Source organism: Scatophagus argus, chromosome 1 (genome assembly GCF_020382885.2).
Source record: "Scatophagus argus isolate fScaArg1 chromosome 1, fScaArg1.pri, whole genome shotgun sequence".
NCBI lineage: Eukaryota > Metazoa > Chordata > Actinopteri > Scatophagidae > Scatophagus > Scatophagus argus.
The window spans coordinates 18326201-18342992 of record NC_058493.1 but is presented as its reverse complement, the minus strand read 5'-3'; the positions used below and the strand labels follow the sequence as shown (position 1 = coordinate 18342992).

The following is a 16792-nucleotide window of genomic DNA, read 5'->3' as shown; positions in this document are numbered from 1 at the left end:
ATAATGTAAACGTAATGCACAACTTCTATCAATGACAGAGCCTCTTAGCGTCTAAGCTCTTCAAATGAATATGCACTATTAAACATATTATGTTAGGCTGCCGTGTGTGACAGTTTTACAATGATTTATAACCTTAATTTGAAAATTTCAATTTTTTTTTTCAGGAGCTGCTGGAATCCTGTACACTGCAGATCTTCTGTAGCTCCATGCCAACCTCACGTTTTTAACGAACCTTGGGAAGCAGGTCAAAGTCTATTATCAGCCAAGATTTAGTTTTGAGGCACTACTGAGCACCATCAAGCATTTCCAAAGTATTTTAGATCACCAGTGAATCCAACATGAAATACTGCAAAAAAACTTGTTAATGCTAGCAGACCAATATATCTGCTTCACATCTTCCATAATTTAGAAAAACAACATATCTGTTTTATCTGTTATGCCCTTTTCTCCCTCTCCCTCTCTCTCTCTCTCTCTTGCTTCACTTTTTTCTTTCTCCACTTGTTTCTTCTATCTGTGCAGCCCCCCCCATCCCGCTCCTCTCTGAGCAAGCCTTGCACTGTAAATAAAACAACCATCTGGTTGCTCTTCATCACCTTTATCATACAAATGATGAACAATCATCTGTGCTGTCAATCAACAAACATGTTTGGCTATAGAAATAATGACCCAGAGGCTGGCACTCTGAAGCAGGTCAGGATTCAGCCTGATTCACAGTCTCCGTGCTTGAACAACAGCATGCTGCATTTTATATGGAAATACATTTACCTCTGCATCTATAGACAACATTGCTTCTTCGAATAGCAGCGGTCTGTCAGCGCTGAGAAAAGAAATTTACCAGATGTGACATTGTCTCCGCAGCCTAACAATGACAGCAGCAGGTGAGGCACATCTAAATGCTAATATCATGCTGCTCCTCAAACAAATGCAGTAGCTAATGAGCTGGCTTAGTGAATGCATCTTAAGCATAAGTAAGGACATAAGTGACAGCATACCGAGGGAGAGGAGTCATCTTATGACTCACAGCGCAGCAGGAGGGCTGGTAAAATTGGTATATTAGGGCTTTACAGACACACACTGAAAGTAACCATCCCAACTGTTTGCCAAGGTTAGCACTTCTGAAACTGTGCTTTTAGCTTTTCCAATGTCACTGGTTTTCTAATTATATTCTGCACATACTGTTTGAATACCCGCATCTTCCTTTTTGGTCTGCACATTTTTGAAAAACTTGCAACCCAAAAAAGCAAATTTTGGAGAAAAACCTGATTCTAGTCCACTGACAATTGTGGATTCTCTACCACATGTTACCAGGGAAGCGCATGAAAACACATACACGCATTCAGTCATTTGCTGCAAGATTGCATAAAACATGCTCAGAACGCTAAGAAAAACAAATTAACGATGAACAGCAGAAGCAAACTGATGCAGTGATGCATCTTTGAAAACACTTGTGCGAGATAAGATCAAGAGTAAAGGGTGTAACCAAAAGGACTAAAACCTGCTCAGTCTGTCCTCATAGATACATTTTTAATTCTGGTGATGCTGGTGAGGGAAGAAATGAGAGGAGGTTCAGGTGAATAACAAAATAAGACACTCTGGTTGGAATTCCATCTTAGATTTATCAGTAAATACATCACTGCCTGCTCCAAGTCAACAACACCTGGCAAGCCTCATGCAGCTTGTGCTTCCACCGCTGGCATGTCCTCACTGCATCTATGAGCAATATATTTTGGTTGATACACTCTGGCTCAGTGCCCTGAACTGCTGCTTGCAGCTACATTTATAGTTCATATTTTTCATGTTCATGCACTTTGTTGTAACACAAAGGTCATTGATCAATATTAAAGTTGTGTTACATATTGGATCCAGGGCCTAATTTATAAAACAGACTTAGTTTTGATCTAGAAGTAAAGCAGAAAACCACATTTAAGTTTTTATTTCTAAAACCCTGCTTTCATGTGGAAATGATCTTATCTTTAGGCAAAGTCCTAACATGACATAAGTGATTTTCATAAGTGATTGTGGTTTGAGACACACACGTGCCCAAGCCTGTGGTGAAGCCTGAGCTTTATGAACAAAGTGATAGGAATTATCAATCAAAGGTGTGAGGAATTAGAAGACCTACAGTCAATATTTCTGCAAAGACTGCATCCCTAAATATTTTCAAACTGAATTATTAAGCAAGATCATGTCTTTTTAACAGCCGCAGCTTTGTCTTTCTGCCCCACCTCACTCACTGCAGCAGCAGCACACTCCAAAGCTGCATGTTTGTCTTTATCAACCCACTATTTAGTCAACAGAATAATCACGTGTTGCCTGATTTCTGTCTCTTTTACCAACATAACGATTAAGTTTGATTTTCTCTTTTGGTCTGTGGCTAATTATGTCTAAAGCTCTTTGTATATAAAGAGTAATCCCAAGGCAGAATCAGTCAATTTAAGTTAATTTGAGCTTCATAGTTCACAGGTGTGTAGGTTACACACCTGTTTAAGCAAGCGGCATCTTTTAGGAATATTACTCAACAGTTGTTTAATGTCCTCTGTGGAGAAAATAACCCACATAATGACAATTATTATAACTATAAATGAGTTGCAGTAGCGCACCTAATCAACATTTCATATCTGATGCTCAACTGCAGAACTGCAGCAGCAGGTTGTGAACATTAAGTTAATAAGGCTGTCAATCAAAGCTGTTCTGTTTTGCCAGCCAACAAAATATCATTATAGACCTCAACTGTATCTTTGAACTTTAGTCATTTATTATTTAAATTACATTGTAAAGAAATGCTCTGAAACCACAAATCTAATGATTATTAATTCAAATTACACTTACTGGTTGAAGAATACAAGAAGAATAAAGTAGGCGGGGGCTTCAAATATCCAAGGAAATTAACAGATACCAAAGGGTGGAGAAGAGTTAATACAAAATTAATGAAAATTGCATCCTATATGGGCACATTTATCAGGCTTTTAAATTAAGCTAAATCACAGTGGGCACAACTGTGAAGGGAAAGCAGACTGGTATCGTTCAGACTGATCCAGTTAACGAATAAGGCTGTTTCAATGCTTCTCTCTCTCTCTCTCTCTCTCTATGGGTGTCGCCTCTGAGCGATTCTTTAGTGCCACCCATGATTAATGCGGCTATGAATGGGTTTCTCTTTCACCAAGCACTGTGGGAGAAGGGGTTCTTTCCTTCTTTCTCTCTCTCTTTCTTGGCCATTTTGCTTTTCCTTCCAACGTGACCCGATTTAGTCACAGACTGTGAAACTGATTTTGACTCATTTACATGCTATTGCCATAAAGAGAGGTGAAACGACGTGTACGGATCACCTCACTGATTCTAAGGGATGCTGCTGCACTTGGAAAAAATGATAAGGGAGTTTAAACTATATGAGTGAAAGACTCAATATCCACACATTCAACTGAAAAAATGGCACGAAGGAACATTTTCTTCTTGTGGTACCATGAAGTACCAATGAAGACACTGTCATGCAAAAAAGAAAAATGTGTTGCTGGCTTGTGGTAAGAGGTAAAATGGGGGTTGCAAAGCAGAGTGTATCAGCTTGAATATGTGGGTTGCATTTATCTTAATTTACATATATTAAGACCAAGTTCGTCGAGCAAAGGTAATCTTGTTAAATTTACCGTATGACTGAGGAGGGTCACACAAAACAAGGGCAAGAAATTCAAGACTTGAGACACAAGCCTGGGTTCAGCACAGCAGGTTACCATATGGGGCAGGATGATGTACAATTATGCAGGTAAATAATCAAGGAGTATTTTATCATTATGTTAAAGCAGAGGAGTGAAAGAATTAGACCACGATACAGTATCAGCTGTCTGAGACCGCATGCCAGGTCCAAAAAAAATTCATGTGTGTTTTCTTTAAAATGAATATCTAATAACAGCTCGAGATGAAGAGCTACAAAAATGTACTTTATTTGACTGTCTGAAATCTATCTGTGATAACTTACAGTTTAGTATGCTTTCTGCTTCTGAAATAGGACATGGACAGGAATGAAGCTGCTTTCTACCGCATTAATTCTATTTAACAAGTTTCTAAGATGCACTGCATTGCTCTTAATATTACAAACATTTACGTGCTAATCAGGATGAGTTTCATAATATAAAAGAAAAGTACAGATTATCAAAGTACACATTATCCTCTGACTGAGGTTTCTCTGTTATGAAGTCATGGAAAAATAATTCCACATTAGGATTTAAAGGATTACTTTAAATTTAAGATAGAAAAACAATGTAAGATAGTGATAAGATAGATAGAGAAGATTACAAAAAAGATGCAGTCTATGCTATATGGACAAAAAGTAAAAAGATTTCTGAAGACAAACATGTCAGGCTTGTGATTTGTGATTGTGTTTTTGCCCACACAAACACACACACACACACACACACACACACACAGTGACCCAGGCAGCACCTATAAAGACCAGAGAAGCTTTGATTATGTAACTGTATGTGTGGATGCAATGGATTATTCAAAAGAGCTGTGAAGATAACATTTGTCTTGTAGGATGACAGCCAAAAGCGATTTAATACGCTACTTGTGTGTTTTGAGGACCTTAGGCTGGACACAATATGGTCTTGGCCTTCACACTTGACACAGCACAGAATCACTTTGAGCACAGAGGGAAGCGTAAATGACACGTCCTCCTGGCCTGTGGCATGTCTCACAAACCTTCTTCATGCCTCAACTAGTCACTGCTTCGATATTGATTACTTGAAGGTGCAGGTCATGCTGATGTGTTAAAAAATGTCATGGGAGTAAAGACAAGTGTTTGGTTCATTCTAGAGGCTAGCTTCTGAAACCATAATGGATTTTACACTAGGCCCTTTGAAACAGTGCAGAGAGAGAGGTTATACTGACGATGACAAGGGAATATTGAAAGAAAAAGCAATGTGTCACAGTGAATAAAGCTGTTGAATGCTGAAGTTTGCTTAGTGCTTTATCAGTGGTGTGGAGGTGATTTTCTTTCTCTTTTTCTTTTGTCTTTGTGTAGAAAATACGTCAAAAGTGACTTTGCACGCGATAAACGGCCGAACTTTCACAGAGCTCCCCAGGTTCTTGTCCCCCTCAGAGGAAAAACAAACCAATTCAAACACTAGCTTACATTGTAAGACCTGTCTGTCACATGTAATGAAACCAAAAATGTCAAAACAATGTTCTGTAACTGTTCGTGACACAGAATGTGACCTGGATTTCTGCATGTTTTCTTTACCTGCTAGCAAAGAGCAATAGTATGTCATACCAACAAAAGTCAACTCTTCCATAAGAATACAACTCAGAAACTCAAAGACCAATCAAGCCCCTACAGACTGATGGCATCCGGCGGATGAAAGCTACAGGGGATACCTTTGTCTGTGTATGAAAGTAGTCGGTAGTAGTGAGGGTTTCAGAAAACAAGTGTGGCAGAAGCAGAAACACAAATCACACTTTCAAGGAAAAACAGAAATCGAAAGAGACGGCGCTGTCAAAACAACTTAAGTAACGCTGAGATGGCTGTCATATTCATGTGTGTGATACTAGAACAATGTCAAGAGCTGGACAACAAGGGCTGACCCAACTCCTTCATGATATCCATGCTTTATTTAGAGACGACTGACTGAGTAAATGTTATGTAGCCTGGCATTTTGGATGGTCAGTGTATGGCTAACGACATCAGATACTACTTACAGACACAAAAAGCAATCTCAGATTACTAAAGTTTACAAAAATATGAAACAATCTGGTGTCATATATTGTGCCATGATAATTGGATACAAATTTGAATAAAAAAGTTCAACGTTGTAGATTAATCTAAAATTGAACATGTAATGAGGATACTTCCTTTGGGCAGCATCATCATCTGATATGTGAGGATGAGTCAAGCCCACATGCATAGCTCAATGCTAGGTTTTCATATATTTATACTGTGCCTGCCAGCGCATATGAAAATTACTAATTATCAATGTCAAACACTAAACATATTCAAACAAAAACTCCACTGTGGAATGTGGGACTCGGTTTTTGAATGAGATTAAGGGTTGGCTGTAATTTTCACTCACACATTGTGCTAGTAAATTATTTTCTGGTTTGCACTTTCTTTTTAAGGCCAGATGCAAGTGAAATACTCGCACTGGTGAGCCCTGACATGTGAAACAGAAAACCATTTCCTCTTGTGATGAAGAGTGAATTGTGATTAGTCTATAAACCCTGAGGAAAAAAGAAAAACAAAACAGCTGCTGGCAAGCTGAAAACCAGAAGATTAAAGTCCTTACTGTGCAAACAGAACAGCCAGCAAAGCTGTGCAGTGGCGGGTGATGTACTGAACAGGCTCTGGAGATATATTAGGTTACAGTGCTATTTCAAATTACATTATGAAACACAATCAGGTGGTATAGAAAGGATTTTAAATCAGTACATGTAGAGGTGAAATGTTTCTGCCAGCTCTGAATTCTTTCTCGCTAGCCACCACTCAAGCCGGATGTAAAAAAGTTTTTGCTTTGGTTTTATCGTAAATGAAACATGATGAGGCTGATTACAAAATAAAACGGCACATACGTCTGCCAAGGCTGCATAGTCCCCTAAATCTGATATTTTATTCGAAGAAATGTTTTGCTTTTCATTATCTGCATCTAGTGTCAACAAAGACAGGATGATCAACAATCAGGATGACTTTCGTAAAGAATCATGTATGTAAGATTCATGACCACTCAGTCAAAAGAAATCTATGAAAATTCACTGATGTGATTGACATGTATCTGGTTCCTATAATATTGTAAAGCTCAGTGTTTGTTCGTGAAGCTGGGCGGCATCTAGACCGATTGGAGTTACGATGATGTCATCTGGATATAAAAACCCCCCAACAGAGGATGAATAATGCAGCAACTCATAGGACAATATGACAGCCGCCATGGTGGTCTTACTGGTGATTCACAGCAACACAGCCTACATTCACATGAAAACAACTTGGATGTAATACATTCGGTAATGTAGTACGTGAGTCTGCGGCTACTTGAGACCAAATGCAAAAAGATGTCACCTGATTACATCATCAGTTTAAGTCTTGATGCTCTGATCTCCATCTAACAGAGCCAGTTGACTGTATTGACTCGAATGTCCTGACAAGTGCAGTTTAGACAGTTAATAGAAAAAAATTCTGATTATCGATTCATCCCTGTCATCGTGTAACAAGGAAAGATGACAAACTTTTGCTAGTTCCTCAATCTCACAGGTGAAGATTTGCAACTTTTCCCTCTTACATCGTTGCAATTGGACGTCTTTGGGGTTTCAACAGATTAATAACCAATTTATTCTTGGGCTCTGGGAAATTGTGTTATGTATTTTTCACTATTTCTAGATTATTTCACAAGGTAACAGATAAATTGAAAAATCTTTTTTTTTTTTTTTTTAATATATTGATCAGATGCAACCCTATATAAGTCCAAAATCAAAATAGCATCATGTAAATTCTGCTTTAGGTGGGCATGCAAGACAATTTTTCTTTGTGGTCAGTTCTTTTGTTTTAAAAGTCATTTATGTGTAATTTAAAAGGTAAACCATCTGTAATTCCTCAACATGTCTTTGTTTGCTACTTAACCACACAGCAGCAGTGTCATTCACAGCTTGTCCCCCTACATGCTAAATCCTGTGTTGAACAGACATTTGCTCACACAAAGCTTTTCTACAGCAATACAGTCACCAGTTACAACACAGCAGCATCACTTATCTTACAAAAGCCTCATCATCAATTAATTGTTTCAATTGCCTTTTGCTTTTCCAACATGTTTATGCAATGTGAAAATCAACACCTACCCTGTAGCCCCATCTATGGGTTTAATTATCTTGGAATCTTTTGTTTTTGCCAAAGGATATGTCATTATACTTCCGCCCACACCAATGTCATCAACATAAGTAGAGAATTTAAATGTTTGGTATATGAAATCCATAGCTTACAGAGCAAAGCTTTTAAGAACATTATATAACGGAAAACTTATTTCCCTGGAGCACGACATCCATGAAGCTAAAGCAAACAAATTTCTGCTACAATAATATTTCTGTTTAGCCAAACCTGGTAATACGTGCAGTTAGATCAAATGTCTTTATAGGCAAATAAGTTAATGACAGATTTCCAAATAAGTATTATTATCTTTCATAATTTGTGCAGCAAGGATGGAGGCTGTTGCCGTTTTCCGTTTGCTCCCCCAGAGGCCAATTTAGTATCCTCCTGCTGCAGTATGAATAAAATCCCAGCAGACTGCAGGAAAGGTGTTTGTCCTTCAGTGGATGTGCTAAACAGAGAACTATCTCAAACTACGGAAATGTTCAGACAAAGCAGGGCAGTCAAAGACGCATGCAGAAGCGGACAGTGCAGAGGAAGTGAGGACAGACCGAGAGAAAACACTGGGAAGAGAGGGAAGAAATGAAAATTCAACATCCCCACTTTGAACAGAGCAGCAAGTCAACATGCTGGTTGCGTCCTCCAAGGCCTTATGGGTTTCTATCACGGCTCTCCAGGGGCCCTTCACTTTCTCTAATAGCCATGCATTACTCTCCTCTTTGTGCCATCATCCTCTATAGCACTGGTCATCCTAAACTGCGACATAGTCATTCTTCTCCTTCTTTTCTGTCTGTTCTCTACTCACCAACAAGTCCAGCCTTTAATTTTTTATTCTCTCAGTGTTTAACCTCTTTGTTAAAATCTCAGTCTACTCACTAGTGACAATATAAAAGTTCAGATTAGAAGATCAATTAGAAAGGCTAAGATGTGAGTGATTGTATCTTTTGTTTTTGGCTACATGGTTTGTGGTTATTAATGTTTTTAAAGGTGTGTGCAGGGATTCAGAAAAGAATGGCACGTCTTTTTTAAAAAAAAATTCTGTTCTGTTATGATCACAGATTAGTGAGGCAACATAATCAGCCAAATACTGAATCTTTTAAAATCTTTATAGCAAAACCTAGATGGCTTCCACCACTTTGTTGGCCAACATTGCTGACAGGGAAACCAACAGAAGTTTTACCCTGTACACACCAGACAGCCCAAAGATATCACAAAACTGGATGATGGCTAAAGTAATGAATTCTGCAGGACTCAATGAGGACAGATAGGAAATAACGCTGTATGATGCAAAGCAGACCCTCTGAGCCTGTGCCCTGCTCCCTGTGAACAATGAACAGCCAGACACAACGCTTGTCAGCAACTGCCCTCCCCTGTGGCCAAGACTGGCACAGAGTGGTACACACAGGCACTAAAGGACACATGAATCCTCCAGCAAATATATGCTTCAGATACCTACGAGCCTTACACAACGATTAGGTCTTAAACAACTTGAAACCAGTATTTTCAGCAGGGGCTGCTGCACCTGTTTTCAACTTGTGACTGGCACAGGAATTCAACTCAATATGTCATTCAGATGTTAAACAAGTACAGGGTGATAGGATGTAGATGAAAGAAAATGAGCAGATATCAGGGCTGAACAAGCCGTTTCCACAAAGGTAACTCAGAGTGGTCTGCACATGCTCGAGGCGCTGTTTGCTTAAACGAAAGACAAACGAAAAACAGGAGAGGAACTGGACCATTAAGGACATCTAAAAATTAATGACCTTCCGCATCTCATGAGACACTAAAGGCCTGTGGCAATATAACTACAACCGATTAGTTTAGGCGTAGACTAGACTGCGCATTGATGAATCACCGAAAAAAAAAATTTAGCATTAGGTGTGAACAGACTTCAGAAAAGCTCGAAATCTCTTAAGCGAGTCGTCCAGGCATGCATATAGTCCAAATTACACGCAAGACTTTGAAAGCAAGAAACGTTTTCCGTCAAAGCCCTGTCAACAATGATGCTGTGGATAAACCCCACAGACAGAGCAGATCAGCATCCATCCACCGCTCCTCCGGATGCCTTAGAGGAGGACTACTGTAGGCTCGCTGACAGAGTGGGCTCCATCGATGTTTACAGACGATTAACTGACTACGGTATTGGTCATTTTGATAAAACTATGACTTACCTGGAGAATATCATATGCTGATCGAGTCACCTCCTTTTGAGATATGAGAGGGATGGTGCTGGCTGGTCGCGCATCACTCAGTGTGTGTTTCACCGACAGAAAGCGTACGGAGCACAGCGCCTGACAGCGGCGCCCCGGAACGAGCATAAAATAAAGCGAGCCCACTGCAGTTGTCTAGTCCGTGAACACACCGCCTGCATGAGAGCCAGCTACCCCACCCGAGCAGCGCCAGCTCAATCACTACTGTCGTTTCCGTAATAATTGTACTTTATGCGAGATAATGATAATGTCCAAAGTATTCAACAACCAGCCAAAGTTTTATATGTTATATGTAAATTTACATATAACCATACAAATGCTATTGAGTGTTAGCCAACGTTAAGTTAGCCAACGTTAAGTTAGGCAGCTAACGCCTACTGACATAACATAGAAGCCCTGCGTCTAAGATGTAACTACATGATAAAGCTTAAAAACACAAACCCAAAAGTGGTTTTTCAGCGCTCACTCGGTTAAATGGTGAAGTTTTTTTTTTTTTTTAGCTTTCTTTTAAAATATTACTATGAAAATAAAGTACATGCAAAGAGAAGAGAGAGTGTGGATGACTGATACTATCACCGACTTCTGTTGAGTCATAAATGAGAGACGATTTGAGTGCGAATAATACGTTTTCATAAGGAAAATCCTACATAGTAAACCTTTCCCAAATGACATTATTTCTTACTTGTCTAAATATGTATGAGCCTTCTTCTCTGAGGAGACAGTTTTGCTTTGATTGTCGTAGAAACTAAACATGTATTGTAATCTAAACAAACAGCGCCACCGTGTGGCTATTTATAAACATTACAGTTGAGTGTAGTACCAAAAGCACAATCAGAGATGTTGTTGTTGTTTTGTCACTGTTCTTTGTCAAACCATGTTGTCACTGCTGCATTATGTCCAATGACTGTTTTGTCCAGGAGGTGCAATATTGTGGACACCATACATTGGAGTCATTATATTTTATTCTTAATTCCCTCCAGGGAGATCTCTCATGCTTCTGCTTCTTCTAATTGTCTTCTTGCAAGTTTGGGCTGTGACTGAAACGGTTTGAGACAGGAGATCAGAGTTCATGGTAATGTCATGGAAACTGCAGATGAGAGTTGTTACACAAATACCAGATGACAACATATTCAGCTTTTCAGTGAGTGTTTATTGCTTGCAAGCAAGAGTCAGCATTGCACAGATGTGACTGAGGAGTGGCACACTCTCCTCAGCTTTTGACACACTTTGGGATAACACACATTAACTGTAGCCAGCAATAAGATGCCCACAATTTTGCTCAAAGTGTTTCTGCCTTTCTGTACTTGTCTATGACATTTTCTTGTCTTAGGACACATTGTTCTTATCCTTCATATATCACAACATTTCAAACATTTATTGCGCCTACTGCCTAAACTCCTTGTGCAGATATACTAACGACAATCTCACAACACAGGAAGAGGTTTCAGACCCCCTCTGGGCTTAATGCTTTTACAGTGACTTCACTTGTATTTAATTTCCCAACAACTTAAACATTGCAATATAATGGTGCATATATTTCCTAGCAAAAGCATGATTATATTGGAAAAACACACTTAACCTCCTTCAGGCTGTGTTGTCATTCTTGTTCTTTGCTTTTATTAGTGAATGACTTTAGGACTAATATCTTGAAGGAAGTCCCTTGGGCCTGAAAACGTTGGGATTTCCTCCATTCCGTCCCCACCGATTTGCAATCTGATCAGCAGCTGAGTCACTGGCACCATGACCCATTTTTTGCTGCACCCACTCTCTGCCATCACTAAAATGGGTGGAAAAAAAGACAATGAGTATCAATACAAGCAAAAAGCAAAACAAACTCTTTTCAAAACCTTCTTGCAAAAATGGTGTAAAAGATGAAGTACTTAACCATATTGCACTATGGAGGTTTTGATAGATAGATAGAGCAAGGTAGTGATATCATATGAATGAAAAATACCAAAGAGCAGAAAAATTATCCCCAAGGGTGATCAACAGTTTACCAAATGGAAGAACAAATTTGGAAAAATAAGAATAAAATAAACTCAAATAGCTCTTATATCCATCTACAGCTTTATTAACGAGACCACTTCCTGCTCTCCTTACCTGATGACCTTAGCTGCCCATTTACCCCCAGGTCCCCTCCGGGCAGCATCATAGTTTCCTCTGGCATGAAAGTATTTGTCTGAGTTTTTCCAGTTGGCCTTCCTCATGTCCCTGTATGCTCGCAACATATCACGACTTCCTGATCAGGAGGACAACAGACATTGTGTAAAGAAATTAATGAGAAAATTCTGGTATATACAGAACAATGACTTGTTTAAAGCAGTTGTCCTGTGAAACACATAATGCTGGATGCATGACATGCAATTACACATAATATTTTTTTGTGGAAAAGGTCATGTTTCTAACCTCGAGCAGCTTGAGCAGGAAACTTATACCACTGGGCATTAGCTTCCACGACTAGAAACAGAACAATTCCGGCCAGAAGCAACTTCATGGTTACAGATGTCTAAAAGGAGAACAAAAAGCATTTGCAGTTCATTGGTAAAAACACATAATTATACAAACATAACTCTGCATTTACAATTCAGGTCCTATTAGCAAATTAAAAGTCAGACTTACTTTGCTGTTCCCAAGTTTTGAGTCTCAATAGAATCGCAACTTCTCAGTGAGGACTTCCCTCTTCTGAACCTCCTTATATTCAGGCCTGAGACAAACTGGTTTGTATGATGTCTAAATGAGGAAAATTCCAGTCCATTGTTTGGACCTATTAGGAGAATGAAATGTCAGCAAAACACGCCAAGGATACTCCTTAGTTGCGAAACTGCACTCACAACCGAAAGGAAGGACAAGAGGAAGTTCAGTTTTAGTTTTTTTTTTTCCTTGTACTGACAGTGTGTGCTTTGCTACGACTCCACGACAGTAAGTGACAGTAGTAAACAGATGCTGATGGAGATGAATATCACAGCAGCAGCTATACATCAGAGGAGGAGAGTGTGTGGAGAAGCAAAAACAGTCAGCGGTAACACCTTATAAACTACTAACAAGAACAAAATTTATTCATTAAACATATTTTGAAGAGAAAGCCCTGGATCATGAAAGAATAAGTCGTCTGTGAATGTGTTTATGCTATCATGGAAATACGCAATGTCTCACGTTATCGTGTACATTTTCCCTTATTCACGAGACAGAACAGAATCAAACGCTCCTAATTTCTTGTATTTGACACCAGCATTGTGCTTAATATTTGAAAATAGGGGGACAACATATTTCTTTGTGAATTCAATGTCAAATCAGTTTTGTTATAGAGCAAATGTGCAACTATTGTTTTTCTTCATGTTACTAAACTCTCTGAACTATTTTCCGGTCTCATAGGGGTTTATTGCTATCAAATTATTGGGCCAAATCCACTCCAGCACCTCGCTTGCAAAGAATGTAATTCATCCTAATTTTGTTATCCACAAAGTGAAGGCAGCTAACCAGATGTCAGTATACCATCCATAGCCTGTCAGTATCATTTAGCAGTTTCCTGCACTTGCACTCAGGCCAAGTGGTTGCAGTTAGTGACTTCAATAGCAGAAAATGTCCACGAAAAGAAAAGTTGATGCAGAGCAAAGGTCTTGGATGGGAGAACAAAAACATGTCTGTGCTTAATGAGGACAAGTCAGTATGTCTTCTTTGTAACGAGGCAAAATCGTCCATCCATCCTCATCTGCTTATCCCGGGTTTTCCAGCTCCTCTTGGGGGATCCCAAAGCCAGGTGACAGGCAAAATCAGTGCTAAAGAAATGCAATTTACTGCTGCACTTTGTCACCAAACACAATTTTAGTAAATAATAGACACATTTTTATAGTGTTACATTTAAAACCAGCAGTTTGAGGGCAATGAAAAACACCAATGTGGCCAGGGAAGAATTTCACACCTCTGTGGTGTGACTCCCTGAGCCGGGAGTCTTCACTCCACTAAAAGCCTGCTATGGCTGAAATTCTGAGAACTGAGATGGAATTAAACTTGCTTGGCTTGTACTTAAGTTTTGGGACAAAAATTTGCTTCTTGCATCTTGCCAGTCTTTCCTGCACAAATGAAAAGAGTGTGTCTGTCCTCTTTCACGTCCACTCCCTCACAGATGTCTTCAGCCCTCTGCTGTGCAGGAAACAGTGGAATTTCCAGTCTGTTTTTGGGAGCTGTCACGACTGAAATGTCAGCAAAGCACACCGAGGATACTCCCTAGTTGTGCAACTGCACATATAAACAAAGACAGGGATTGAAACAACCTTTAGTTTTAGTTTCTTTTTGATTCAGAGGGAAAGTAGTTTAGCTGACTGCAGTTATTAGCAGTGGTAAGCCGGGGCTGATGGACCTGAATATCACCTGAAAGATGGGCTGGTGCAGATGCATCCAAAAAAGAGGAGCCTAACAGAATGTGTAGAAAAACAACAATAAGCACTAATACTTTGGAAACCAAAATTTGTGGGGGAAAGCATTTAATTAATCAGAATTTATGACCTACATCAAGGATGTGTAAAAAGGAACACACTGTCCAGCCATAATGGTACAGAATAATGTAAATTGCCAGAAGTAAGTGGAATAATGTGTAATAATATAATGAGGCATTAACAGCATCACAGGCCTTCATTAACAATTTACCTTTATTTAGGAAACCCCTCACCTAATTGCATGAGCTAAATATACACTTGGTATAAACTGCAATGCCACCAGCAGCGCCACCATGTGGCTATTTATAAACATTACAGCTGAATGTAGTACCAAAAGCACAGTCAGAGATGTTGTTGTTGTTTTGTCACTGTTCTTTGTCAAACCATGCTGTCACTGCTGCATTATGTCCAATGACTGTGACTGCAATATTGTGGACAATATACATTGGAGTCATTATATTTTATTCTTAATTCCCTCCAGGGAGATCTCTCATGCTTCTGCTTCTTCTAATTGTCTTCTTGCAAGTTTGGGCTGTGACTGAAACGGTTTGAGACAGGAGATCAGAGTTCATGGTAATGTCATGGAAACTGCAGATGAGAGTTGTCACACAAATACCAGATGACAACATATTCAGCTTCTCAGTGAGTGTTTATTGCTTGCAAGCAAGAGTCAGCATTGCACAGATATGACTGAGGAGTGGCACACTCTCCTCAGCTTTTGACACACTTTGGGATAACACACATTAACTGTAGCCAGCAATAAGATGCCCACAATTTTGCTCAAAGTGTTTCTGCCTTTCTGTACTCGTCTATGACATTCTCTTGTCTTGTCTTGTATATCACAACATTTCAAATATTTATTGCGCCTACTGCCTAAACTCCTTGGGCAGATATACTAACGACAATCTCACAACACAGGAAGAGTGTTCACTTGTGTTTAATTTCCCAACAACTTAAACATTGCAATATAATGGTGCATATATTTCCTCACAAAAGCATGATTATATTGGAAAAACACACTTAACCTCCTTCAGGCTGTGTTGTCATTCTTGTTCTTTGTTTTTATTAGTGAATGACTTTAGGACTAATATCTTGAAGGAAGTCCCTTGGGCCTGTAAACGTTGGGATCTCCTCCATTCCGTCCCCACTCATTTGCAATCTGATCAGCAGCTGAGTCACTGGCACCATGACCCATTTTTTGCTGCACCCACTCTCTGCCATCACTAAAATGGGTGGAAAAAAAGACAATGAGTATCAATACAAGCAGAAAATAAAACAAGCTCTTTTCAAAACCTTCTTGCAAAAATGGTGTAAAAGATGAAGTACTTAACTATATTTCAGTATGGAGGTTTTGATAGATAGATATAGCGAGTTAGTGATATCATATGACTGAAAAATACTAAAGAGCAGAAAAATTATCCCCAAGGGTGATCAACAGTTTACCAAATGGAAGAACAAATTTGGAAAAAATAAGAATAAAATAAACTCAAATAGCTCTTATATCCATCTACAGCTTTATTAACGAGACCACTTCCTGCTCTCCTTACCTGATGACCTTAGCTGCCCATTTACCCCCAGGTCCTCTCTGGGCAGCATCATAGTTTCCTCTGGCATGAAAGTATTTGTCTGAGTTTTTCCAGTTGGCCTCCCTCATGTCCGTGTACGCTCGCCACATATCACGACTTCCTGATCAGGAGGACAGCAGACATTGTGTAATGAAATTAATGGGAAAATTCTGGTATATACAAAACAATGACTTGTTTTGTGCAGTTGTCCTGTGAAACACATAATGCTGGATGCATGACATGCAATTATAAATATTACTCTTGTGGAGACATTAAAAAGGTCATGTTTCTAACCTCGAGCAGCTTCAACAGGAAACCTGTACCACTGGGCATTAGATTCCACAACTAGAAACAGAACAATTCCGGCCAGAAGCAACTTCATGGTTACAGATGTCTAAAAGGAGAACAAAAAGGATTTACAGTTCATTGGTAAAAACACATAATTATACAAACATAACTCTGCATTTATAATTCAGGTCCTATTAGCAAATTAAAAGTCAGACTTACTTTGCTGTTCCCAAGTTTTGAGTCTCAATAGAATCACAACTTCTCAGTGAGGACTTGCCTCTTCTGAACCTCCTTATATTCAGGCCTGAGACAAACTGGTTTGTATGATGTCCAATTGAGGAAAAATTCCATTTCATGTTTGGACCTATTAGGAATCTGAAATGTCAGCAAAACACGCCAAGGATACTCCTTAGTTGTGCAACTGCACATGTAAACAAAGACAGGGATTGAAACAACCTTTGG

At 39.2% G+C, this 16792-nt stretch overlaps 3 protein-coding genes across 8 annotated transcripts in view; all 3 read right to left on the bottom strand.

Moving 5' to 3' along the window:
• Positions 1–10212, bottom strand: part of apba2b (amyloid beta (A4) precursor protein-binding, family A, member 2b) — a 53417-nt gene extending 43205 nt beyond the window's left edge. The window contains exon 1 of one of the 5 annotated variants that reach the window (XM_046388834.1): positions 10006–10212. The gene's annotated coding sequence lies outside the window, so the exon portion shown is untranslated. Of the gene's footprint in view, positions 1–2829; positions 3055–10005 lie in introns of those variants that run through there. The other 4 variants (XM_046388808.1, XM_046388817.1, XM_046388801.1 and 1 more) reach the window with 4 other exon arrangements.
• A 961-nt stretch (positions 10213–11173) lies between these two features.
• LOC124058980 (amyloid protein A-like) lies at positions 11174–16602 on the bottom strand. 2 transcript variants are annotated; one of them, XM_046388644.1, is made up of 4 exons: positions 16550–16602; positions 12451–12550; positions 12145–12283; positions 11174–11821 (listed from the first exon to the last, which is right to left on the bottom strand). In XM_046388644.1, exons 2-4 carry the CDS (start codon positions 12536–12538, stop codon positions 11683–11685), a joined length of 366 nt encoding a protein of 121 aa, XP_046244600.1. In that variant the 5' UTR covers positions 12539–12550; positions 16550–16602; the 3' UTR covers positions 11174–11682. The 2 variants fall into 2 exon arrangements, with proteins under 2 accessions (XP_046244600.1, XP_046244592.1); XM_046388636.1 differs by lacking the exon at positions 16550–16602 and adding an exon at positions 12664–12821.
• saa (serum amyloid A) lies at positions 15537–16683 on the bottom strand. Its single transcript, XM_046388657.1, has 4 exons — positions 16550–16683; positions 16337–16436; positions 16025–16163; positions 15537–15700 (listed from the first exon to the last, which is right to left on the bottom strand). Exons 2-4 carry the CDS (start codon positions 16422–16424, stop codon positions 15562–15564), a joined length of 366 nt encoding a protein of 121 aa, XP_046244613.1. The 5' UTR covers positions 16425–16436; positions 16550–16683; the 3' UTR covers positions 15537–15561.
• Between the last annotated feature and the right edge of the window lie 109 nt (positions 16684–16792).